The sequence below is a fragment of the Trachinotus anak genome, unplaced genomic scaffold, assembly GCF_046630095.1.
Source record: "Trachinotus anak isolate AG129_WGS33_773 ecotype Australia unplaced genomic scaffold, CSIRO_AGI_Tana_v1 ptg000003l, whole genome shotgun sequence".
Classification (NCBI taxonomy): Eukaryota; Metazoa; Chordata; class Actinopteri; order Carangiformes; family Carangidae; genus Trachinotus; species Trachinotus anak.
This window is the reverse complement of record NW_027273854.1, coordinates 12118759-12145182: the sequence shown is the minus strand read 5'-3', so window position 1 is coordinate 12145182 and position 26424 is coordinate 12118759. Positions and strand designations below refer to the sequence as shown.

Below are 26424 nucleotides of genomic sequence, written 5' to 3'. Positions count from 1 at the left end.
AAAGGTTTCCAAAAACATCAGCTATGCAAATATTTTGAGGTAGAACATGACGAAGATTTCATTTAAGAAGAATAATTTGAGATATTTTTGTGGTATTTTTGTGTTAGTACAGTTCATGGATGGGCAAGAAAACTCCACTAAATACTTCAAACCTATGAACTTATTTTTCAAAAACCTGAAAGAACTCTTCATATGTGGTAAGACTGAAATGATATTACTCTGCCATACACCAATATATTTCTTTACTGCCAGGCTTAGAGAAGCATTACTTCAGTATTGTTACTGAATAATAAATGTCAAAAGCACAGTCAGGTTTCAGATTTTCAGTAAAGAAAATAATCAAAGTCCAACTGATGCAGACAGCTTCTTCCAGCACTGTGTTGATTAAATGTCCCCTCTCTGCATATTGTCCTCCAGTATGTCTGTCTGTGTGTATGTGTGTGCATGTGCGTGTGTGCACATGACATTATGGAATGCAGTGTGGGCAGGCTGACAGAGGCGATGACGGGGTGCTGATTAAAGATGGAGCGTGCTAGTAGATCTAGATGATGACAGAGTCTGGCGATGACAGAAGGTGGAATGATGGGAGAGGAGGGAGCGGTGTGTTTGAAAAAGTGTGAGAGCTGCGCCCAGCAAGGCTGGTGAGAGAACTTTTTGTCTTTGTGTTAGCAGTGTGGGGCACTGAGAAAAGGAACAAGGGGCCTGTGTTGTGCTAGGACGCGTGCTGACACTTAGCTTTCTGGCAGGAGATGAGAAGAAGCACCTCTCCATGCTGAAGCTGGACTGGGGTACACCTGGACACACTCAGTGGGAGCAAATTATGTACCATAATTAGGTATTTTGAAAGGAGAATTACTAGGTGTGAAGTGCAAACTACATACACCACATTAATAGCTTTGTTCCCCTTCAAAGATTTTGAAGTGATAAGGTCTTTGAAGATGAAAAACAAAAAAAAAGCTGTGAAAAAAAAAAAAAAAATCATACAGAGTGAATGATGACATTTTACAGTTTAAGTGTCAGAACTAGGGCCAGCAACTGAAGGACAGCCTGCATCACTCATCTCCTGAGGCTTCTCAGGCTGTGTGTATACATGTATGTTGTGTTTCAAACACTAGTGTTAGATGAAAGGCAGTAAGTAAAGGAAAAAGTTTCGCATAAGCACAATAAATGGAAACAGAATAGACTTGAGGAAAAGGTGTCAAACTGTTTAACCCTGTTTCTGCATGACCATGACTGATGATGCACAGGTATTGTTTTCTAAAGCTGATAACACTGTACAGGACTGTATGATTATGTATCTGTATGAGACATTGCAGGCTTAAGGTAATTTAAGTATTATTAACTATTCAGGTATAATTATTACAGTAATGTGACAAATTTCTTGGAACAAAAGATAACAAAATCAGCCGAATATCAACAGTACATATGAAAGGGATATTGCTACTATTGCTTGTTTAACCACAACACAATATTAATAACATTTTCATTATCAGTCGTTTGGATATGGACATGCATGGATTACAGTCAAGAAATTTGCCTGGTGCAATACCGAGGCAGATACCGGCTTGTATTATTTTAAAACACCTACTCAGTCATTCGATCTGTTCTGCCCTCTACATAGGTAACGTCCAAAAATAACACCAACTGACATGTCTGTAAGCCCCTTGTGAGATCTTTGATCTGCGCTTGATAGAAATCCAACCAGGTAGCGATGGGAAGATGAACATTCTTCATTTCACTGTTATTAAACCAGACTCAGTGTGCTGTATTAGAACAAGCATGAATCATCAATCTGGGTTTGTCTTGGCTTGCATGCATTAACTGTAAACAGAGTGAACTTTTCACATTGTGTCCTGGGAATGAACTTTTATTAGCATCTACACCCTCCCCCACCCCCACCACCCCATAGAGAGTAGAGGAGTAGTAGAGGCCTAAAACAGATAAGCATCATTTACTGTACAAACCACATGCTCAAAGCTACTAGGTCAAAACTACGTAGGACTGCATATTCTACACAAAATGTATGCACACTGGATACACTGAGGTCTGACTGATATCTTGACATTTCTATACTCCTATAAATAACAAGTCAACAGAGCAAGACACAAAAAGACACAAGAAAACCCTGACTCTAAAGAATTAAGCTTTGAGACAGCAACCATGCAACATGAGTGCTAAAATAACTCACCTGAGATACTGTCCACTTTGAACATCCTATCCTAGGTGTGTGTGTTTGGTCAGCCCAAACTCAAAGCAGGACAGCAGCTAATTTAAAACGACAGAGGGCTCTTTTCATTCTCTGGGGCCTTGTCTGTTTTTAATTATTAAGAGGGGCCTTACCACCGGGCCTGCACTGTCCAGTGTTTGATGCCTTTTAAATGTGGGCCTGCTGACAGATTAAGGCCAGGAGCAATATGTGTGTATGTGTGATGCATATGACAGCCCATGAATGCTGATACTGATAACAATACTATTTATGAAACAGTGCATTCAACTGGCCTCTGGTGTTGATGATCCCCACTAACGAAATGTGCATGGTCCCACTTAAAACCAAAGCCTTTTCATATGACATCAAACAAACAGAAAAAGTGGCTTTGGAAGGTGCGTGTATGCATGTGTGCACATACATCTTCAAGCACAACCACCGCCATGAGTAAGATTTAATACACACTTGGATCAAAGACCTTTATAAAGATGACAGATATAAGATATGAGAGCCATTCTCGCCCAGAGGTTACAGGATGTCTCCTTTTATCTGAGCCATGAAACGGTGCGGGTCACTATTTTAAAATTAGAGATATGACAGATGTATACACTTAGAGCTTAACATGGTGAGAGTTTTATACAAAAATACAGCCGTCTTGTCACCCAGAATCCTGTTTGTTCCAGTGAAAGTCTGGTTTTGGGTACAGAAAATAATCTGCCCACATGAAGTGTCTGAAAACTTGAGCTGCACTCCTTTTAGTATAAAGTGAGGGCCACAGATTAAATAAACATGAACATAAAAAACTAAAGTCAAATCATGTCACATGAAGTCTGAGTAAAGTTAAAATTAAGAACCATTACAGCTAGATGCCGTCACACACATGAAAAACAGCCCTTACCCACTACAATACTTGAGTAAACATACTCACTAATGTTCCACCACTGAACATGAACAAACACGGACACACACACACGCCTTTTCCGGTACTCACGGTTGCCTGTGACCGAGCATTGTACTCAGCCTCCATCTTGGCCAGTCTAAGGTTGGTGTCCTCCAGGAGCTCCTGGATGTTCTCTGTGTGTTTCTTCTGCAATTCAAACTTCTCCTGCTCCATCTTTGTCACAGCAGCATGCAGCTGGAAGGCCAGAGGATAAATACATATCAGTTAATTTAATTTCTTTAGACATGTAACATATTGCCTATTTAAGGGGAATAACTTTTATTATTACATCTGAGAAAAACTGTTCCGCAAGGTTGCTCATCTCATGCTAAGTGACCCTGAAGAGATGAGTGGAAATTTCATTAGGATCTTATTGAACCCTAACAGCTCAATAAGCTAGAGCCAGTAGTGAAAACACAATTTACCCAGGACAGAGAGTATTAATTTTTCAGCACTAAAAAACCCCACACTAAATGCAACACAAGCCTGGCTGCTTGCAGTCAAATCTGCTGGTCTCATGCTATCAAACAGTCTTCCTCTGGCTCAGGGCTGCAGAAAATCTAAGCCCTTCAACTTCCTCATACCCTCTTCTCCCACTCGTTTTTCAGGGAGTCGGTGCTCTGATCCGACATCTTCTTCAGCTCCGCAATTTGCTTTTCTTTGCTCTCGCAGATGACCTGGGATTCCCGCAGCACACTTTGAACTGTGGGAGTGCACACACACAAATACACATAGAGCAGTCTGGCCCTGCCTCAGGGTATGTACACAGGTAGACACACACAGACAGACATATACTCATGCTCACTGTAGTGCTGTCAGTAAATCAATGTCAATAAAGATATTACTTCTATCATATGGCCAGTAGCACTTCTCTTTGCCAAGTTTATATGTTTCTCATCGCATGTGTTTTGAGACAGATGAAAGAGTAGAGAGAAGAGGAGTAGGAGAGCAACAGGGAAGAGGAAATTAAGCATGAAGAAAAAGGCACACATTATGTGAATAAAGTTTGGATTGAGCAGAACAGCTGGAGAACGTCAATCTACACCAGTGCAGTCTCTTGCGGAATTGCATCTTTTTGGGCTTTTTACTCTGAGTGTTCAGAGACACTAGTATAAACATCCTCCCAGTTAACCCTGCAGTCTTGTGACCTCTCACCTTTCTTCTCCAGCTTACGGATCATCTCCTCCAATTCCTTCTGCTTGGCCCGGTACATGTTCTTCATCTCCTCAATCTCACCATTCTTTCGGTCCAGAATCTAAAGAGGGAGAGGGTTAGTTTTTAAACACATACTGGAGAAAAAAGCTTTTTTTTTTACAACTGAGAAAATGGCATGCATACATTATGATGGTTCTCATTAAAATTTCACTGTTGAAGCTTTTTAATTTCACCTGTACCTGTCAAAAGTATCAACCTAAAGATATCAATTGACAAGTTTTAGATGCAAAGTTTGTGAACAGTTGGTACGCTGACTTAGACTTTCAACCAATTGCAGCAATGCACCAACAAGGCAGAGAAGAAGTCTACTAGCAAGTAAACATAAATGTAAACATTGCAGGATTTTGAGAAAAATGATCTCTGCAGATGTTTTCAGGAGGAAAAAAAATATTCAACACATTTGTTTATGCTCAGGGACACTCAATATGTTTTGGTGAGAAATACTGAAGATAAACAGAATGTAAACATTTGTTTACACTCCGCTGGGCAGCTTTTGATTGAGTGTCAGGACAATTAAAAAAGAACAACAATGTTAACAATGCTTTCTTCTGACAATAAAGGTTTGTTTACATCAGATATGTTTGTGGACTTGTGTAACAAAACAGTCCTTTACTCTCAATTATGAACACAAAACACAAAATCTTTAAATTTAACTCCTTAATTATGTATGCTAGTTTATCTCAAACAAATATAATCAAAAATTAAAGGTTGGGTGATTTATAAGGACATGGAGCATTTTGTATGCATAATTCACAGTATGACCTGACAAGACTTCATCTTCCTTATGCATAGCTAATCCTAAAGAGATTACGGCTAACTGAGTGAAATGATGACTGAGTGAACCACCTGTGCTGAGGTGTGATGAGGCGACTGCATCTGCTATTGCTGCCATCTGTGTGTAATTAGTTAAATTAGACCATAGAGAATTGAAGCTCCAGTGTAAAAAGACAGTCTAAGCACTCTCCATGTTGCAGAATAAGGTGTCTTGGCTCACCTGCATAATGTATTTGAATATTATGCAATTGGTCTGAGGGTGTGTCTACTGCCCAGTCTGCCAGAAAGCACAATTTCTAACAGGTTCTAAACAAATTCATGACACAGTTTCTAGTAAAATTACACTACAATATGGGCTTTCGTGCACTGGATAGGTAAGATTCATGTATAACACTGGACTAGTGTCACCTGACCAAATACTACTCTCAAAGTGGAATTAAATCATCTACTTAAAATGTTAATCTAAACCTATCTTTAGGCATAACTGATTGATATTTCCCATCCAATTGACTAGACAGGATAAAGCAACTAGTCCAACAACAGATAATGCTATGATTTTCTGGTTGAAATGGCAGAAAGTAAGAGTGGCTATTTCTCTGTCAAGAACTGTCCCAAAGCCTGTAAGACTTTATCTCTCTAGTATTTTGGTCTACCGAAGTGCACTTAGTTGCCGAGTCTGTCATCCTCTGTGTGAATGGGATGGGGGAGATGAAAGGAGGCTGGAGCAAAGTTCACAGAACATTTAGGGATACCCAATTTTTTCCATTTCACCGCCCAGAGAGATTGTTGTCTTTTTAGGGGTCCACCAAGCAAGGCAATGACACAGTGTCAGGCCCAAGGATAGTGCACTAGGCGGCTGGGAAATGACAGCTTTTAGACTGCCCATTTTAGGCTTTTATGAGCCATCCTAATACAGGGGGAATCCAGCCTGGCAGTCTACGGCTTTAACCAATACCATCATTTATAGAGGAAAGAGGACTGGAGAAGAAAACCTACAAAAGAAAACAAAATCTGTAGCTTGAACACGAGTATATTTTCTGTACATGCAGAGAAACAGAAAGAAATTTCAAAACAAACAAAATACAGTTAAAACAAACTATAAAATATAATAAAAGGTGACCCTCCAGTGTTTCACGGTGTGCCCTATGGTCTGCTGGTAATCTCGGATTATTTGCATGTTAAGAAAATTAACATTAAAGGTGGACTATGCGATTCTAATCCAGTACACCTTTTGTCAAATTCAGTGAATATCTCATCACAGTCTGCTAGCGGTCCATTCTGAAAAAAATCTGGTGTTCTTACACAGTCCTGGCTCTGTAAAGGGGAAATAAACAAAGTGGTTCATTAGTTTTAACTTTAACATTAGTTTTAATATGTTTACTAGAGCCAACAGATCATTATTTGTTAGGAAGCTGGTACCAGTGTCACATTTGTGTGTCTGGTAACATCAAATTACTTGCCACAGACATTCAGCTTACTTTCTAGTTTGCCAAGATATGTTGCTGGTGTGATGTTACTATAGTTGCAGGGGAGTTGTGAGTATCGCTATCTACAGCTGGTGTAATGCAATGAGAAACTGTCTCATCCTCTCTGCATGTTAGCTTTGTGCTAGTCACTGTAGCTACAGAGACCTAAAAATATAAGTTTGCTCGGACAGTGGATTTATTTAGTCGGATGCATAATTCTAAATGCTATGACAGGTAATGTTAGCTTGCTTGTTAGCTTAGCTACAAACCTACAGTCCACTCCTCTGTTGCTATAGTTTTGTAAAAGCAAACTAAAAACAAATAACTCTCTAGTTTTTGTTTGATGACGATTTATATCATACCGCTTCAGCTTCCATGGCTTATTAGTGCTATACAGTCCACCATTGTGCGTTGCCTTGGCAACGCGTGCCCATGAATTTGGCGGACAGAGCTTCTGAAGGAGCACTGAAAGGAGGGGCATATGTGTTTTGCTGTTGAGTTAAAATATGAACAGTTTTTCTCTAGAATTGCATACTCTACTTTTAAGATGTGCTTCTTCACCTGAGGTTATTAAATGTTTAACAACTACACACACAACTAAGCCACAACCATTAGCATACAACACTCTGGTCTGTTCTCTCATTACCCTCTCCATTTCAAGCAGGGGGACAATGACCAGTAGCCTTTCAGCAGCCTATACATTATTCATAAGGAGACTAATTAAAACAATATCTTAGCTTGCCCACCTTCCATCAGGCTCGTTAGAGTGCACCCCAGAATCACTCCCCTTTGAAGCCATTAGAGGGAATACTGGGTAAAATTCTGAGGAAATTAAATTGGACATAACTTGCAATCTGTATGTAATTAAAGAGAGAGGGGGGAGAGAGAGCTAGCTGTCATCCTGTCGCTTGTCAAACACAATGAAGCCATGGGCATCTTAAAGTGGAAAGAAAATTGGAATGTTTTTTCTGTTTTATTAAAGGCTGCTATGGCAGCAAAGGAAAGTCATACCGAGGACATGACAGATCCCAGGTGCTTGATCTGCAGCCTAACTGATGGGCACCTAGTGTGAAATAAACCAGCTTTACTGCTATTTTCACCACCTGACAAAGCGCTTTGAAGAGATGATTACTTGCGGGATGGGGTGATGAGGAGAGGACAGACTCGTTCCTTTCCTTTTCATTAGCAACCAAATGGAATCAAGAGTCAATTATGGGCACTGTAACATAGGTTAACTAGTTTTCATGAACATTCAAGTTAACAGACCTGCTTGTCCAGTTGCCCTAGAAGAAATTCTTTGACACTTCTTTTATGTGTAATTTCTCAATATAATTTTTTTTCCAATTTCAACTAGCTAAATTAATCATAGTGTGACTGATAATGTCACACAAGTCAGTGTTTTAAAAGGGACCTGCTATCATTAGAAATTTTGAAATTGCTGACACGTAACAACAACATATACCTATTCGCTTACTCTACAAACTACAGCCAGAAATCACACAATGGTAGTGAAATATCCATCCACAATGGTAGCTGGTGCTGGCACGGTATCCATCTACTTTCAGTTTGGATTCTTACTTTCTCAACATCTGCATCGTGTCTCTGCTGCATCTTCAGTTTCTCCTCCTGGTGCTTGGACTCCAGTACTTTGATCTTCATCTCAATCTGGAAACACAAGGAGAAAACGTCAAATGTCAGATGTGTAACACTACGAACCACTTAACTCTCTAGTGATTCCGTTTTTATACCCATAGAAGAAATTAAGTTCTTAAGCAAAAAATATTTCTGAGGGGATGAAATACTATTTATTACATGGCAAAAAGCAACAAATATCGTTCTAGTAAGTTAAACATTAAGATCTGTTATTTTTTTTTATGCTTTGGAAAAAACACATCATCATATAGACTGACAGAATAACAGAGGTAATGTAAAGCTAGATGAAAGAGGATACACTAGAGCTGTCTTGCACAGCTGATGATGAAATGAACTCCATTAACATTTAAAAACATTTATCCATGCACAGAGCTTCAAAAACAAGTGTGAAGCTGAGAAGTTCCAACTCTGTGTGTGCGTGTGGCGTGCGAGCGATAAAAACATTAATTCAGTGTAAAGTAAGAACAATGTGAAAGTGCGTTTGTGTGTGCACACTTGTGCATACACATAGCAGTTAAACAGGGAGAGAGTGGCTGTTTTGATTTCAACACAGTATTTTCAGAGGATCAAAAGTTCAGTGTTGCATGTTGGAACAGATCTCCTTGAGCTAAAAGGCTTCCCGGTCTTAGTCAAATAAACCACTAATGACCTATTCGTCAACTTCTGTCATTGACCAAGAAAATTACTATCCATTTTTCATTATCTATGTTTTTTTTAATACAAAATGAGCCATTACTCATTTGTGATTATTGCAGAATAATTATCACATCTTTGGCATTACAATATTATTCATAAATATGGCCTGGTCTTGTAAGGCGTTCCCTTTGCATAACAGCATTTGTCTGTAGAGAGACAATAATACTAAAAACAAAATGTATGAAGAAACTGTTGTAATTGTTAGTTTTATTTTCCCTTCTTTAGCCGTTTTCATTAAAAATTATATTTGCTCCTTAAAATAATATGTTTTCCTCAGCTTTTTCTAGCAGCTCTTTCTAGTTAGTTTGCTACAAATTACACACAACAAGATGTTTCCACTCACAAACACACGACACATGGAAATACAAAGGGAACCTTTGACAAAAAGATGACTGGTCATTTGCTTTGATTTCACTACTCATGTTTAGTCACTGTCTGTTCTGGTGCGTTAATCAACCCTGGAGCACGGTGACAATGTTCTTCCTTTGAAAGTGTAGTTATGTGTATGAACATGTGGTTAACAATGTCCCGAGGCTAGCTCTTGTTTGTTCTTGTCATCAAAACAATTAAGTAGAAAATTCCCACTTTACTTGGCACAGTCAAACCACATTCAACCTTCTCTTGGTATAGTTTTAAAAAACTGCGATGATGGCCCAAATAAAAATATCATTTAATTACAGTATATTAATATTGATACAATACAATAAAGACATCAACAACCTACTGGATGTTAGAGTAAAAAAAAGTGTATCCATGCTTTGGGACTTAAATGGTGGAATCTTCGAAGCCTCAAGCTTAAATTTTAACACGTGTTTCTTAACTGAAACACTTAAATTGCCTTCTACATGCCTCTCCTCATTACTGCACTTGAGCTACATTTATACATTATATCCTTGACAAAGCTTTGTTAAGTATTATGTCTCTTTATTCTTTGTCTTCTTTCTTGATTTACTGTCATTTCTTGTGCAATCGAGGGGACCACAGGAGACCTGTCAGAGTAGAAAGGAAAAAGCAAAAGAAAGAGAGAGATGGCAGTGATTGAAAAGCAGAAGAGTATAAGTGGAGACCTGATTCTGCCGGCACCCAAAAAAAAAAAAAAAAAAAAATGTGGGGGTGTCATTTCTCATCCTCTCTTCAAATGTTCTTTGGAGAAAGTTTGTCAAACTAGATCAGGGGCGTTTGAAACTTGTTTATAAAGGCGTCAGTGAAGAAAGGAGGAGGAAGAATGTCGTACACCTAAGGCTTCTGAGATGTCTTCAATCAGCCCAACTGGGTGGTACAGCTTTTTTCCCTCTTCTCTTCTTCAGAGTTGTAGCGAGCGCTGTAAGATGCCATGTTTTTTGACACTTCGCTCTTGAAAGGATGAGAGGGTGGGAGGGAGGGAAGGAGGAGGAGGGGGGTATGAGAGAAGGAATGCAAGGAGAAGACGGAAACAGTTGCTTTTTTCTGCTCTCAAAACAGGCGTGGGGTCAAGGCCTTTTCCCCCAGGGGGATGTGTTCACAAATCGTCTGCTAACTGTTTGGGCTCCACAAAGCAAGGTTGCGTTTGTGCATCTCCTTCGTCTTGCCTGAGATGTACAATGTCCTGATGTGTCTTTCATCCTCAGTAAACACAGATGCTCTAGGATAGCTGTGTATGGAACATTCTGCTATCTACTGAGAAGCAGCAAGATGCCATTTCCACACTCTGACAAGAAGTTAATTACTGTGGTCTGTCCAGATATTAAGGTTGCATAAAAACTCTGGCTAAAATTGAATCTCTTACATGTGAAATAATTTATTCTCATAGTTTCAGACAAGGGTAGTTCTAAACAAGGAGTTAGTAAAAGGTTATTACTTGAAATTGCTAAATATGACTACATCAAGAACATAAGAATCAAGCACAGAAGACAGAAATGCTTGAAATAGTAACTTTATCATTATGGAACACTGTTGGTCCCTTGTGTCTCCCAGCCCAAAGCACCATCTTGAAAGCCAAACTACAGAACTGGTCCCCTTTAAACTACTAAGGCTCACATGCTTGCTCTTTTTTAGCTTTGAAAAGCGATCAGATAAGACAGGCTATGGCCCTCTAAATCACAGGCTGAGAGCTCAAACTCCATCCCAAAGGATCCACAAATTAGAGAGACTGCATCATTATGGCATCAGAAAGCAAAGGGTCTGATCCCCAGTCAGGGGCTTGTGGCCATTGGAGTGTGACTGCTTGACACTAACATTCATCTACCATGCTGTGCCTGCTGCCAACAATCCCTCAGGTCAAGTACCAAGTGGGTTGTCTGAACTCACACACAAACTCTAAAAGAAAGATGGAGTGCTTTAATCAGTCTGTCAGTATCTTCTGCAATCACATGATTCAGGCCTATGGCTAAGCCTGACTCATCAGTCTCCATTTAATTGAATTTCCAAATAAAGACCCAGCCCTCATATTGCTGAGCACTGCTAGGGTGTACTAAAGGATTAGCAGGACTTTGCTGCTCCTTCGAGACATTTTCCACCACTCACCCATAAGCAAACGTACTGTATAAACTAAGTGACTCAAAGCAATGGAAGCTTGTGGTGAAGTTTCTCAGCTGCCACTCATTGTTCCATAGGAAAAGAGCAGTCAGCATTCTTATCAATGTAGTTGGTAGCTTAGCATGAGGATGAGCCTGGTGTGAAAGCTGAGACGTTCGTTAAGCCGCCACCAGCTTAATGACATGTGGCGTGTAGAACGCTTTAAACCTGAGTAAATTTTCAACTGGTTTTGGGGATTAAAGGGGAAGTGATGTCACCGTGATTTCCCAGACAGGGCCTAGACAGCCACGCAATGGCAGGGTTGGACAAGGCTTCCATAGGCCTATAGGAAAGCTTTATGTGGCGATTGATCATGATATGGTTAAAGTGGGATTGGTAACTTAGTAACCTACAGAGAAATACTGTGTGTTCACATGGTTTGGTCACAGCTGTATGCTGTGGGGTTCAGAGTTCCTGAAATCCATCTAACACTCCTTTAATTGCAAATGGTGCCTCAAGACACATGATCAGTGAGGGCATGAGAAATCAAAAAAACTCAAAAGAAACAGGCTTTTCAATAGCATGTCAGAAACCACAGACCTATTATGGTTACCCTGGTTCCCAGGGCAGAGGGTATAGTCAAAAGGGAATTCCCAGAACCTTACAATGGGAATCAGAGGTGCATTGGGACAATGCAGCAGAGTTCAAGACAAGGCTCTGCATAACAAGGCAGAAAAACATGCAAGAGTCTAGAGCCATGCGAGCAGCTCTGTGAGGCTGAACTTAAGCACAGTGATGCTTTGAATGCTAACACTGGAATGCTAACATGCATTTGATAACAATGCTGACATGCAAGTATAATGTTCAGTGTTCACCCTCTTAGTTAAGTGTGTTAACACAAAGGTGCAGAAAACAAGTACACCGAGTGCAGCTGAGGCTGAATGTTTTGATGTATTTGGTCATAAACCAAAGTAGTGGATGCATTTTTTCAATAGTCTTTCGGTACATGCTCACAGTATCTTTTTCAACATACACTTTTCCCTCAAGCGCTATTTCCATTTTGTTAAAAAAGTGATAAAAAGGTAAGGTAGAATATAGCAGAAGTGCAACAGATGGGCAAATATGACAAATTTAAGCACCATGGGAAAGAAAAAACTCCAGTTCTGCACAATTTCCTCTCGTTTCCCAATGTGTCCCTTCCAGAGTTTCTGTGACTTTCCTGAACTGGTTCCCATTCTGAGAGCATCATGGCCTCAGTGGAAATGACAGGCCAGTACAGTTTCCTACAGCTTACCTCCTAAAAATTCCTGCTCTGGTTCAAGGCCACCTACAGTACAAACAAATCAAACACACACTCACTCATACCAGTGTCAGGCTTGAGTTATACTCACCATCAAAAATACTACATACATAAAGAGGACAACAAAATACTAGAATTACCCATCAAGATAATGCAGTAAAATATAAATATACATTGACCACAGCTTCAATGACCATAGGGTTCAATCAGCAACCTCTAACCCAATCTCTTTTGTATTGTATAGGTTAATATTGTGCAGGTGTACCTAATAAACTGGTAACTGTGCATATCAAAGTAAAGTTGGTGTAGAGGGTGAGATATAGTCTTCTGAGATGTGATAAATTTATATTCCCACTGCGCACAGCTGTATGGAGCCAGTCAGCTAGTCTAAGGCAGGATCAAACAGCATGGGACATTGCTTTAATGTTTTCGTATTGGTGTTGCTACATTCAATATCAGCCCACAGGTAGACCGCTCGACTGGGTGGATGTGTACAGGAGTGTGTGTTCACGCATGCGAATCCTCTTTCAGCAATGACAAACTGAGCTTTGTTATGACAGGTCAATAAGAAAGACCATTCTTGTCTATCATGTCTGTATGTGTCTCTTCCTTTCCCTTTCGTTTCGTCCTTTCTACCTCCATTCTCTGCCCTCTCCCAGTGAAGCCGGTCTGACTGACTGAAGCGCTTTCCCCAGGCAGACATGAAAAGCCATGACTATTACAGCCAAGTCATGCTCAGTTTTATATTTAACAGTGCGAGTGAAGGCGGATGGTGGAGGGAGTGAGCAGTGGTTCGGGAGAGGCGGGGAGGGGAAGAGGGGACTTCAAAGCATGCTTTCAGAATGGGATTTTCAGCTTAAATCCACATAAGGAAAAAACTGTCATCACTAGGAGCTGGCATTATTTTTGTCTTCTATGAGGAACGCTTGCCTCGGTCATCTCAACAATACAAACTATGAACAAGGTTGTATGGACATTGCTGTTGGGTTGTCTAATGCCATAAAACAGTCAAGGGACCTTCAACCTCTGTATGTGTTCAACATTTACTTCTATAGAAATGCCGTGCATACTGACTAGTGAGTAGCAGGGATCTAGCCTTACAGGAATGAATATAAAGGGCCGTCTCTTAAATATCATGTACTCCCTTTGGTCACGCAAAAACATGGCATCAGAATTATAAAAGAATTCTGATATTTATCACACAAAGAAGCTTCCAGGTACAGATGGAGTTTGCTAAGAACTCTTTGGTGCATACCTCCTTGTTCTGTGCGAGCTGTGGGCCCTGATCATTGGCCAAGGTGCTGTTCCTCCCAAAGCTTGACTTGAAAATCTACAGAGATAAAGGGGAAAGAGATTAGTTGACAGGGTGACTGTAAAGTTCAAAAGACAACACTGTTGTCGACGTAACAATACGTGAACCACAAGGAACCCCCTCAGAACTTACCGGAGACAAGCGAATGGGCTTCTCTCGCAAATACCTGGGGTTTTCAATCTGAAAGAGTAAACAGAAGAACTTTAGACCTCTCTTCCTCTTCTTCCTCTCCTAACAAAGCCTTGCTACTCCCAGAATCTAACCTCCGTCCACAGTTTGTTATAAACAATGCGGGGAGCAGATCAAAAGCCCGGTACTGTGGCTTGATTCTCTTCCGTCAGCTCTTGCCTGTTTAGAAAGACTGAGTGCGTGAGGCTACTTCAAGGCATTGTGTGTGTGTGGCCGGCTCTGTTTCCGATCTCAGCCACTTTTTGCTGTCCTGACACGGTCCTTTTGTCAACACTTAGGACCACTAATCTGTAAGCTATCACCGGTCCGTTTACCATCAGATGGAGACAAATGTGCACACATCCTTGCAAAACATTGACTTGGCATGTTCTTTGATAATATGAAAAACAAAAGACGGAAAAGAGAGCAAGCCACTAAACCACCTGAAAGTAAAAGGGTCACGTTCCAACTGACTCTACAGCATTACATCAATACAGCTTACTAACTGTGACCAAACTGCAAAAAAATCTGTCGACAACCTGCTATTTTCCTTCCATTATTTGACGTTTGTTTATGACCCCATTAATTTCTTGTGAACCAAGTATCACACAGCGTTTCTCTCTTATGCACTGGGGCTGTCTGCAGGGGCTGCCAACTAGCACCAAGATCACGGCCTTTCAAAGCAGTATAACTGCCTTTGGAGATGACAGCAATGGCGCCCAGTAAACAGTTCTGTTGCTAATATCTTCAACATGGGGATGAAGAAGGAGAAAAAAAAGAGAAAGATGAGGATGGCGGCATGGTTAGTGTGGAACTCATTCATTGGTTAAAAAAAAAGAATTTAAAGCAGTGAGGTGGCACAAATCATATGATGGTAATCCAGAATGAATGGGAGATGAGAGAACAGAACCTGAAAGAACCTCAGAGCTTGGGACTAAAATAGTTAGTCACAATCTGTTGCTTCAGGGTGAGCCAGTGACAGATGAAAGAAGGTCTGCCTCCTGACTAAGTCTGCTTGATGCAGGTAAAAACAGGTCAGACATTTTATTAGCTGACATACTGTAAGCTCAACAACAAAAGGAAACATCCGGCTTGACTACAATCAGATTTATTGTCACATGCACACACAGAAAGACACATAAACAAGAACAGACTACTCAGTACAGTCAGTACAGATCAGTGAGTGCTATGTTGTGTGATGAATTGATACTTAAATTTGGCACTGGCAAAAAAAAAAAAAAAAAAATCCATATTTACCAAGTGATGAATCAATCAATATCCTTCTAAACTAGTGCCTAGTCTGAAAACAAGAATGGGATTTCTTTTTATACCCACAGACACAGACAGCCAGTCATCAGATTTGATTGAGCACAGCCCACAGAGCAAGGAAGACATGTAGACTAAATGCTGTGGTGTAATGCTGGCAGTGTGATACTAAACTTGGGCTTGCTGCACACGTGTATGCCCATGCCCTTCTATGTGTGTGTGTTCATTTGCTGTGTGCCCCCACACACACACACACACACAGTCCTGTGAGCAAATGTTTGTACAGCCTCAAAGCTGGCACAGCATCCTGTGTCATTGGAACCTGACGTGGATGGATGGATGGACGCAGAAGGGGAACGACACTCCACATCACAAGACCAGGCTCTCCAACCAAACAAACATACAGTGATTGATGGCTTCCTAGTTTCGGACTAGTGTTGAGCAAGCTGTAAGCACACCCATCTAACCACAGACAATGGACGGCCAAGTGGCAGGAACTACTCTTAAATTCTGTATTGTATGAAAAAATAGGTCAAGTTTTTATGCAACTTTCTCTTGTTCACATGCTTTTTTTTCTTCACAGGAAGGTCAGTGTATGCGGCACGTAACTGTACTGTAACTCCAACAGACTAAGTGAAAGATGAAACAAATGGCAGTCAAGCTGACTCAGGCTTAAAAGGAACTCCTATCTGAATCTCAAGCCATCTGTTGTTTACTGTCCAGTATGGCCACCATGCTGACTACACCGACTTCATTACATTAGAGGTGAAATGAACAAACCATTATGGACAGCTTCAGAACATTTAAAGCAAAGCTAAAGATGTGCTAGAGAGAGTGACGCTTGGTTGTGCTTAAATTTCATAGGAGCTGGATGCTTTGAAGCTGTGCATCTATGAAACTTCTGTAAACTTGAAGGGGGTTTGTGTGTGTGTGTGTATATGTGTGTCTGTAGGAACATCTGTTGATTTGAAAGATGCAGGCTTGGGGGAGCGTTGCCAAGCAATGCATCTTATCAGCTTCTCAACACAGAGGAGTGCAGAGCGGAGCAGTGCATGGCTTCACGTCTGCTGATAGATACCTCAGATTACCCTAGTACTGAAAGAGAGAGGGAGAGCAAAGATGAGGGAGTCAGAGAAAGCTGGATGGAAAGAGAGGGCAAACGACAGAATGGCAAAACAGAGAGAAACAGAGAAAGAGATGGAAAAACAGAAAGGGGGCTGTCCTGTAAAAAACATCCATATTCAAGTAATGTGAGAGAAATGACAGAGGTGACAAGCGAACAAAAAAGAAAAAGAGCGACTCAGGGTCATGCAGGTGAGGAGATAGGGAATAAATAAGGGAATAAAAGATATGAGGGCAGAGTGCTTATCAAGCCCTGGCTTGGTGCACTCCAGACGTAAGATAAGAGAGGTGCACACATCTTCAAATGCTCAGTTTACACAACCCTTCTTCCACTCATCCTACCCTCACGTCCCACAATAGCCCTGAGGTGCATAAAGGAAGTGGTTTCAAGAGGACAAAGGTGAAAGGGATTTTGAATCCGTTGCTCAGCAGTGTGTAAGCAATATGGCAAACTCGGCATCACTGCACTACTGATTTAGATTTACTCATGAGCTCAGGCATTCAGAATCACTGTCACTGTCATAGATGAGCTGCAGCATGTTGACAGCTGTATGTAACCAAGGAGCTCAAGGCATGCCTCTGGACTCACCCCCAGGTTCCAGCTGTTGAGACGAGCCTCCAGGTCACTGTCATCAGGAGACATATCTGCCTTCAGCCCCCCATCCACCTGAGGAGGAAAAAGGGAGGGAATGAATGTGTAAACAGAAAAACAAAATAAAGGTTAAAGGAGGTGTGATATAAATTAGAGGAGGAAATTTAAAGGATTTCTGACAGCGCTTTGAATGGCAGTTTCGCCTGAGGAAGAGATCAGCAAAAAGTGGCGGAGGTTATTATTTTGACACAATATAATTCCTCTTGGCAACAACAACAACAACAAGGGTCTTTAAAAGCTTACAGATATACAATACACCCACATGTGTTCTTCCATACAAACAGCATTCTACTCCCTGATTATCTCCATCTCTCTACCCTTTCGCTCCCTCACTCTCCTCCCCTTTCACATACAGCACTCCAGATGTTTGGCAGTTCCACATCATTTCCGTCACACAGTAAATTCCACAAGAGGGGCATACGTAGCTACACCACATGTCATTCTTGTTTTCCCTGGCCTTTTGTTACAACGGGCCTCCGGATTTGTTTTATACAGTATAATTCGAAAGCATCCAGGGGTTCTGTTGATACAAGATCAGTTTACTCACGTCGAGGTTGGGCACCAAGGTCGAAATAGGGGAAATATCTAATAAAGTTGAGAGAGTGATAGGGAAAGGAGAGATGTTGTTGAATTTGATTAGGATCTGGTGGAGTGTGGACCTTGGGTGTACCTCAGTGGAACAGCACTGACACAGAGAAATGGCTGAATGGAATAGCTGTGGATTAAATACTCCCTCTGATTAAAAAGGCATTAAGGTCCCAGAGCCTCACTCTAGAATAAACAGGGTAAACATTTCATTTCAATATCTAGAAATTCTAAGTATGCGGGTCATTGGCTGTTCAAAGCTGCATGTCACAGTCTCTCTATCGCACCAGGAATTCAATGCATTTTGTTGAACACTGATAAGTATGAATGGCCTCAAATGGTTTCTGTCAAAGATGTACTAGCAGTGCCAGTGAATTGTACATTGGCTTGTACCATGAACAAATATACTCAGTGGCTACTTTATTGGGTATGCCTATACAATCGAATGCAATCCAATACGACAGCCCTGCCAAATAATCTATCTTTACAAAGCAGTGCTCTGTTTTTGGTGACATTGTGGGAAATAAATTCAATTATACCTTTATTATTGAGGTCGTAGTTAAAAGGTGTGGTGTGCTAGACTGCATTATTCTGAGAAGTGTTTACAGGTAAGAATATTAGGAGGACCTCTTAATATAATGCAGTCCAGTACAACTCCAACTATGGCATCAGTGCTAAAACATAATTCAGTTAATACGTTTATGACTATATCACCAAAGACCAAACATTATGAGTATCATAAAGATAGATGTTATGGTAGGGCTGTTGTTTTGGACTGCATTACCTAAGAAAGTGGCCACTGAGAATAGATTCATGAGGGTTTGATGAGAATGATGATTACATTCAAACATATTTCTCAATCAGCTTCTGACTATGAGAGATGTGGTCCTACAAGAACAAACAAATTTCTGCCAGAGGTAGAACAATTTTGGTTGTTTTACATGACAAAGCTCTGTTTGTACTGTTTTTTCTGTGTTCTTCTTGCTGAATTGAAGTGGGTGGGGCATATTTCAATGCACCAATCAGGATTTCGCAGCATTTGAACTGAATTTTACACTTCAGTTACAAATATTAAGTAACTAATAACTAACTAATGCACATCATTTAATATTATCAAAAAACAAACAAAACATAAATAAAACCAAAAAACTATATTATTATATTTGAAAGAGTTTTGATTGGCTTTAAACATTTCAGACTTTGATAAGTGAAAACAAATAGTTGTGATCTTTATAATGTTTTGACTAAACAGTTGAATGTTGACTCAACTTTATGGTTATACGCACAAGTGTTTCTATTATTTTGTCCGCCCCACTTCTATCAATAAGGTTAGTATAATGCAGTAGGATGTTTTGCAGGACTGTTGTATTAGTTTGCATTATTTTTAGCAAGGTGTATCTAACAAACTGGCAGCTGAGTTTATGTTACTGTCAAATGTATTGTTATCACGGCCATTAGTTTCATTTTTGTACCTTGAACCAGCATTCTATGAGTTCTGGGAATTTCCTCCAACTTCACAGGGAAATTAGACCTGGAATTTCCAGATTGGTATGCATTAAAGAAGAAAGCAAAACACTGTGGCTACTATTTTTTTTGGCACCAGCAGGTTTGCTCTTAATATTTCAATGTTTCATCACAGTTACCTTGCAGCAATCTAGAAATCTAAAAAACCTTACTTGCTGAATCTTAAAACAACTATGCCAGGGAAGTCCAGAGGTGTGGTTGACAGTTTGAAATACAGTGATGAACTAACCCTTCTGGCTTCATGTCTGAGTGATTGTTTGAGTGAACTGGAGGCTGTAGGTCGTGATGGAGTCCTTTCCTCGTACAGCCTTCTCCTGGAAGAGATAAAGTGAGAGAAAAACAGAAAGAAAAGTGTGAGAGGTTAACCTACAGTATATGTGTGTGTGTGTGTGTGTGTGTGTGTGTGTGCGCATGTCTCTAGAGTCTGCTCTTGTCTCTCTGTTTGCATATGAATGTGCTTGCGTCAGCAGAGTGCCTTGCTATTTACACAGATCAACATCTGGCATTGGTTGCATGGTTTGTGGTCTGCATTTCATCCCATCTGAACAATAAACGTCTCAGCTATACATCAGTCTGTTTCCATGCACAACCCACATGGCACCAGTCTATGGCTTGTTCAATCTTTTTATAATCATACACTTCAATCATTGTCCCTCATCATGTCCATCATGGTTTAAACAGGCAGCTTAACAGGGAAACTGCTCATATTCACTGGCACACATGCGCACAAACACACTTCTCATTCTCACTTCGCTTTTTCTCCTGTGCACACACGCGTAAAGGCATTACTAAGCTCACACTCTCATTAACAGGAGGCACACAAGGCACTAATGGCCTACTAATGCTAATTAAATGAAGATGTAGATGAGGACAGGAGATGTAGGACAACAATGAAGAAAAAAATTGCTGTTATCCAATAAAGACATCACATTACACTCTAGATGGCAATGTTTTAGACTTTCAATTTGGAGCCTATGGGCTTTCTTTTCCATCCCAATTTTTTTAGCATTCCTGGTACTGAGAATTTTAAACCTCATTTGTCACAGGCAGTGTTATCACATCATGGAGGAAAGCACTATTGCTGTGAGGTTTCTGGAAAGACTGCTGAATGTAAAACTGGAGGATATCTGTATGCTGTGCTGTGATATACTCCTGCATCTCTTTCACTTCAGTTTATGTCTGGAGAAGGTCCCTGTGATGTGCTGGACATCCTGCCTGGTTCCTGAAGCGAAGAAGGCCCATCCCACTGCCGCCAGCAACAAAAGACCAGTAGTATTGACCTTGCACATCATAAAGACTTTTGAAAGACTGGTCCTGGATTTCCTCCGGCCATTGGTCAAACCTTCGTCAGATCCCCTCCAGTTCACCTACCAAGCAGACATCAGCGTGGACAATGCCCTTGTATAACTGCTCCACCGTACCTATATCCACCTGGACAGGACAGGGTATGCGCCCAGAATCCTGTTCTTTGATTTCTCCAGCACCTTAACAACCATTCAGCCTGCCCGTCAGGGGAAAAAAAATGGTTGCTATGCAAGTTAATGCTCCTCTTGTGTCCTAGATCATGGATTAGCTTACCAGTCATCCTCAGCATGTGCACTTTCAGAACTGCGAGTCAGACACAGTGGCAAGCAGTACTGGAGCTCCACAGCGGACTCTCTCGCCTATTTTTTCTTCATCCTTTACATGTCAGACTTCAGATGCCACCTACAGAAATTTTCAGATGACTCTGCAGTTGTTGGATGCATTGGGAGGAGGATGTGTCAGAGTACCAGAGGGTACTCTGAGGGTTTTGTGGACTGATGTGACCTGAACATCAACAAAACAAAGAGCTGGTGTTGGACCTCAGGATATTCATGATTCTGGTACTCCTCTTTCCATTAGAGGAGAGATGGTGGAGATGTGGAGTGGGTGTCCACTTGAAGAGAAAACTAGACCGGACTGGGAACTCTGCAGCCCTCAACAGGAAAGGCCAGTGTCGGCTCTTTTTCCTGTGGAGGCTCTGGTCCTTCAATGTCTGTAGCACCATGGTATGGATGTTTCAAGAGTGTGTGGTGGCCATTTTCTATGGTGTAATCTAGTGGAGCAGAGGCCTGAGGATGGCAGACACCAACAGACTCCAACTAATTCAGAAGGCTGGATCATGCCTGTGGGTGTGACCCTCTGCAGGTAATCACAGAGAGAAGGATGATGTCAAAACTCATCTCCCTCATGGACAACGTCTCCCACCCTCCACACAGTGTTCTGGTTAGCCAGAGAAGCACATTCAGCCAGAGACTCAGAATGACTAAGTGATCCACTGAACACCACAGGAGGTTCTTCCTTCTTGTGGCCATCCAGATATACAATTCCTCCCCTTTCTGCTGAATATGAACATTTTTTAGAACTTCTACATTCTACCGCCACTCCTGCCAACGTATATTTACATTACAGTGAATCACTTACTTCTGCACATCTCCACCAGCACTCTGCTGTTAAACTGCTGTTAATTGAGTAACTGTTAAATTACTGTTCACGTGTTTAACAGATTTCCACTTTTGCATTTTTGTCCATACTGTGATTCTATGTCACACATTACTTTTTGCACATTAGCATTTTACATTTTATAGTACTTTTTTTTTTGTTTGTTTTTTTAATTATTTACTTTGTCTTTCTTAACTGCATGTAGAGCAATTGTAACAAAGCAATTTCCCTGTGAGTATCAATAAAGTTTTTCTGATTCTGTATTAGCACATACCCACAGGAATCATATTTGTAATTTGTGTCATTTACCTCAAATCCTCTAACTTAGGGTATAGACATACAACACCAAGACAGCATTAATATAGACTGCAACTCTGTTGACTGAATTATTACTACCACAGCAACTGGTTAATGATTGTATCAAAAGGACTGCTGACTGCAATGGCTCTAGGTGCTATTTTAGGTATATTTAACTGGACAGTGATAATAATATTCATCCAATATTTTGATAAAAGACTTATCAATGGAGCACTGTGGTATCACCTTTATTTGCTGCAAAAGATGGTACAGAAATTACATTCAGATTGTATATTTGTATCCAATTTCTTTCTTTGCCTTTGAGAATTATTGGTCATTAGAGAACTGAAATGGTTTTCTTACTGACATCTTAATATTTGTGTCTCTTTCAGTTAACATGTGTGTGTGTGATGACTGCTTTTTAATAATTATTAACAACAATCATCTATCCCAGTCCTTGAAATTCTGTGAAACAACATGTTACTGTTTCCCATAAAAGGGAATAGGAAAGTGGTCTTAGATTTTTGGATCCCAATGTTATTTTTATTCTTTATTCAAAAAAGAGGTTTTTCTCTTAGCCCCTATCTTGGAGGGGTTTTTTTGTCTAACCTGATGTTATTTATCACTCTGTTGTTTTTCTTGCAATAACATAACAAGAATTACCACCTCGCAGTTGTAGGCCTCTGCCAACCAGCCAAGTTGCAGGAAATATGGTCACAATCTCCATTTCCTGAGTTACAAAATTAAATAATAGCCAAGTGTTTTTGCAGAACATTATGATGTCACAGTGATGTTGACCTTTGACCATTTGGATATTTGTGTTAAATTGTGTCATAATTAGCGTATGAATTTGTGAATTATGGCCAAAACATGTTTCATTAGGGTCACCATTACCTTGACCTTTGACTAGCAAAATCTAATCAGTTATCCTTGAGTCGAAGTGAATGTCTGTAAAAATGTGAAGAAATTCCCTCAAGGTGTTACTGAGATATCATGTTCACAAGAATGGAATGGACGGACATCCTAAAAACATAATGCCTCCATCCCTGGCTGTTGCCAGGCATGACAATAAATTGACAAAATATGACAACAAAATATCTTTGTCATGTTATAAAGTATAAAAGGTTGCTAAATAGGATTTTGATTAATAACATAGTGGTAAAAGAGACTCGGGGGGAAAAGACTGGACAGTTATACAGGACATAAAATATATGGTAATGACACTCTGGACTGTCTTCATCTTCATGAGCACCAGAGTTTTAGATACTCAGGAAGAGAACTTCACTGAAAGCCAGGTTCTTATTGAGCCCGGTTTTTTGGTTGGTTTGTTCATGTTTAATTCACTTAAGAGAGTGCAGTGGCCTGAGGAATTACAATATCCACTCTTAAAGCTGCACAGAGTTCTGGAGCACTGTATAATTACACTGTGCTTCTGTACATGCACGATTGTGGAAATCTCTGTGTCATGTCCTGTATTGTAAATAATGTGTTATAAATGCATGAATTGACGTGAACACCACCAAAGCTCTGATGTACTTGTTTTTACATCACTTACAAGGGTAGCAAAGTCTTTCAACAGCTGAAGCATATATACAATGACTCTGTGAGAGAGATGTCCTTAATTAGATAAGAAAACTATCACAGGAACAGACTGGTTGAAATAATACTGTTGGGAATTTAACATTGTTTCATTAATGTATAATTAACTATAATCGAAAGTTTCAAATTAAACCCTGCAGACTTAAGCTTACTTAAGTTTATGCGTACTCACTCATTCCCCTCTCACATACTGGCTGGTCTATGCATGCGCACACAGACACACACACCTGCATGCACATGCACAAACACATGCAGCTGTGAAACTTGGATAGGGGGGCCAAGCATTGCAATCTTGGGCCTCTAAGTCAACAGGTGGATGAGGATAATTGAATCAGATGTGTCTGGAGTCTGAGGCCCAGAGATCAAAGCAGTGGCAAGTCCAGCCAGAGCTACACACGCGCGCACACACACACAGAAGAAAATGAGAGCACCATGTAGAGCCTCAGAAGCTGCAGCTTGGCTGATTAAAGCAGCCTGACATCCATACCCAGGCCTGACCTCCAGGTGCATAGCCAGAGGGCCCAGGTCTCAGCCTCGGGCACTCTCAGGAAAGCAGTCTGACCTTGGGACACAAACATCCCTCTGCCCCTGCACACCCTCAAACATAACCCAACAGCACCTGGAGGCTGGAAGATCAGTGGAAACATGCTGGCCTATAAGGGAGAGACGTGAGGTGTTTATACCAACATCAACGTCTGACTCCTGCAACTGCAAGGACAATGTTATTGTCGCACTTACCCAGAGAAAAAAAAGGAGGGAGAGTAGAAAGGGGCGGTTAAAAGTTTTCATATGTGGGTGAAAATCACACATATGGAAGGCAGAAGTCTGAGAGAGACAAGAGGAAAACAAGAACAGAATAAGAGGTCTATGAAAAGGTTTTTGAAGAGAGTAGAGCCACATACAAAGAGATAAAGCCAAAACTACATGCTCTTCATCTAAACTTTAGCAGGGGTTACCAAGTTAACATGTCAAAACCAAACCGCATATGCCATTTTCCCTCTCACGTCTTTATCATTATCTCTTCTTTGAGCTCAAGCTGACATAATAAGATTGAGTGGACATGTAGACTAATCACCAGAGCTGTTTTGTATGATCCTTTGACCCTCACTACCTGCATCTGCTTTCCCACAGCAGTCCCCTTGCGCAAAACTATAGACAAAGCAGTGCCTCCATCTTGTGGCCAAATTAGTAATAGCACAGCAGTAGTGGAACGCCTGGTAATTTATTCTGGGCATTTTTGACTAATGAGGCTGGATGATGTGTCTGTTAATACACACAAACATATTACAACACCAACAGTGCCTTTAGATGGTGAAACTTGAAGGGGATCTAACTTCACAAGCTAAAAGAGGCCCTGCCCATCACCTGACTAATGGTGAGTGAGACAGAGATCAAACGTTGCCACATCAGAGGGAGGGAGTCAGACGAGTTCCTTCTATTTAATCTTATCTAAATGAGAGAGACACATAAAAGGACCCTTGGCCTGAATAATTTTCTCCATCAGGATGTTAGCCTGTGATCTGAGCGTCTTTCATGGTCTTATCCCAATCAGACATTATGGTACTCAGCAGTCTGCTCCCCCCAAAATACCGTCTATTCACACCCTCTATAGCAGCAAGAAGGAAGAGTTGTGGCTTATAGAACCCACCCTATTCTGAATTACTTGTAATATAAGCTATAGAATTTATTACGCAAACAAACTGAGCTTTTTGGTCACACAAAGAAGTCAATTATGATTTAACAAAACCTCACTCATAGAAATTAAAAAGAAAATATGAAAACATATTTCTTTAAAATAAACATCATCCATAAACATCTAATACTGTATGTCACTGCTACTACTGTTCATTATAAGATAATAATGTCCCTTTCCTCCGCATTTGAAGAGCAAGCAATGAAGTATGCATGCTGACATTTTAAATGTATGTCTTTTTTGTCGGTGCCAATGTGCAAATTTAAAATACAGAATTAAAATAAGTTCTACTAGCAGGCGTCAGGCTAGATAACGCAGATATAACTGTGACAAATATTTAAAGACAAGCCCAAATGAACATTCTCTAAGAATCAAATATCCTACAAACCCTGACAGTAAAAGTTTAATTAAATATGGCTGCAAAGGGTCTGTACTCTTTCTTACCTGGTGCCCTGGTGGATATTAAGCTGTTTTTACTACATTTACAGTGCTCTCTTTTTATTATGCTAATGCACATATCAAGCCACTGGGCTCTGATTTGCCTTTCCTTGTTAATTGAAATGAAAAACCCTGAGCCATTACTAACATCGCTTCGTCAAACTCCTGAACTGTCTGTAGCCAAAGGAAATATCCCTAAGCAATCTAGGATGACTGGTGATTTAGTGAGGCACGTTGAAAGACCTCACGTGTGTGTCTATATGTTTAGGCACAAGCCCAAAGACCTGCGTAGTACATGAGATTTCAGTCAAGCTATTTTAATCAAGCAGAACAATTCTAAATCCAAAATACATATATTTAAATTTTAGGCATTCAGCTGATGTTCGTACAAGAAAAGAAGCCAAGCAATTTAAGAAACAGAGAGCAAGCTAATGAGCTATCTAACTTTATTCTCTGCTTCCCCCTCTCCTCTGTGGAGGTTAGACCTCAGGTTCAACAATTGTGAAAGTGTAAAGAGAAGAGGAACAGAAAGATGGCTAGAGAATATGAGAGGTTCCTGATA

General features: G+C 40.5%; 1 protein-coding gene across 1 annotated transcript in view; it reads right to left on the bottom strand.

Moving 5' to 3' along the window:
- cep112 (centrosomal protein 112) overlaps positions 1–26424 on the bottom strand; it is a 99144-nt gene that overhangs the window by 69841 nt on the left and 2879 nt on the right. Inside the window, exons 5-12 of the mRNA XM_071473726.1 lie at positions 19602–19686; positions 17201–17278; positions 14188–14235; positions 13999–14073; positions 8180–8266; positions 4302–4401; positions 3731–3849; positions 3198–3341 (exon numbers count right to left, since the gene is read on the bottom strand). Coding sequence (XP_071329827.1) covers positions 3198–3341; positions 3731–3849; positions 4302–4401; positions 8180–8266; positions 13999–14073; positions 14188–14235; positions 17201–17278; positions 19602–19686 — 736 coding nt within the window. The remainder of the gene's footprint in view (positions 1–3197; positions 3342–3730; positions 3850–4301; positions 4402–8179; positions 8267–13998; positions 14074–14187; positions 14236–17200; positions 17279–19601; positions 19687–26424) is intronic.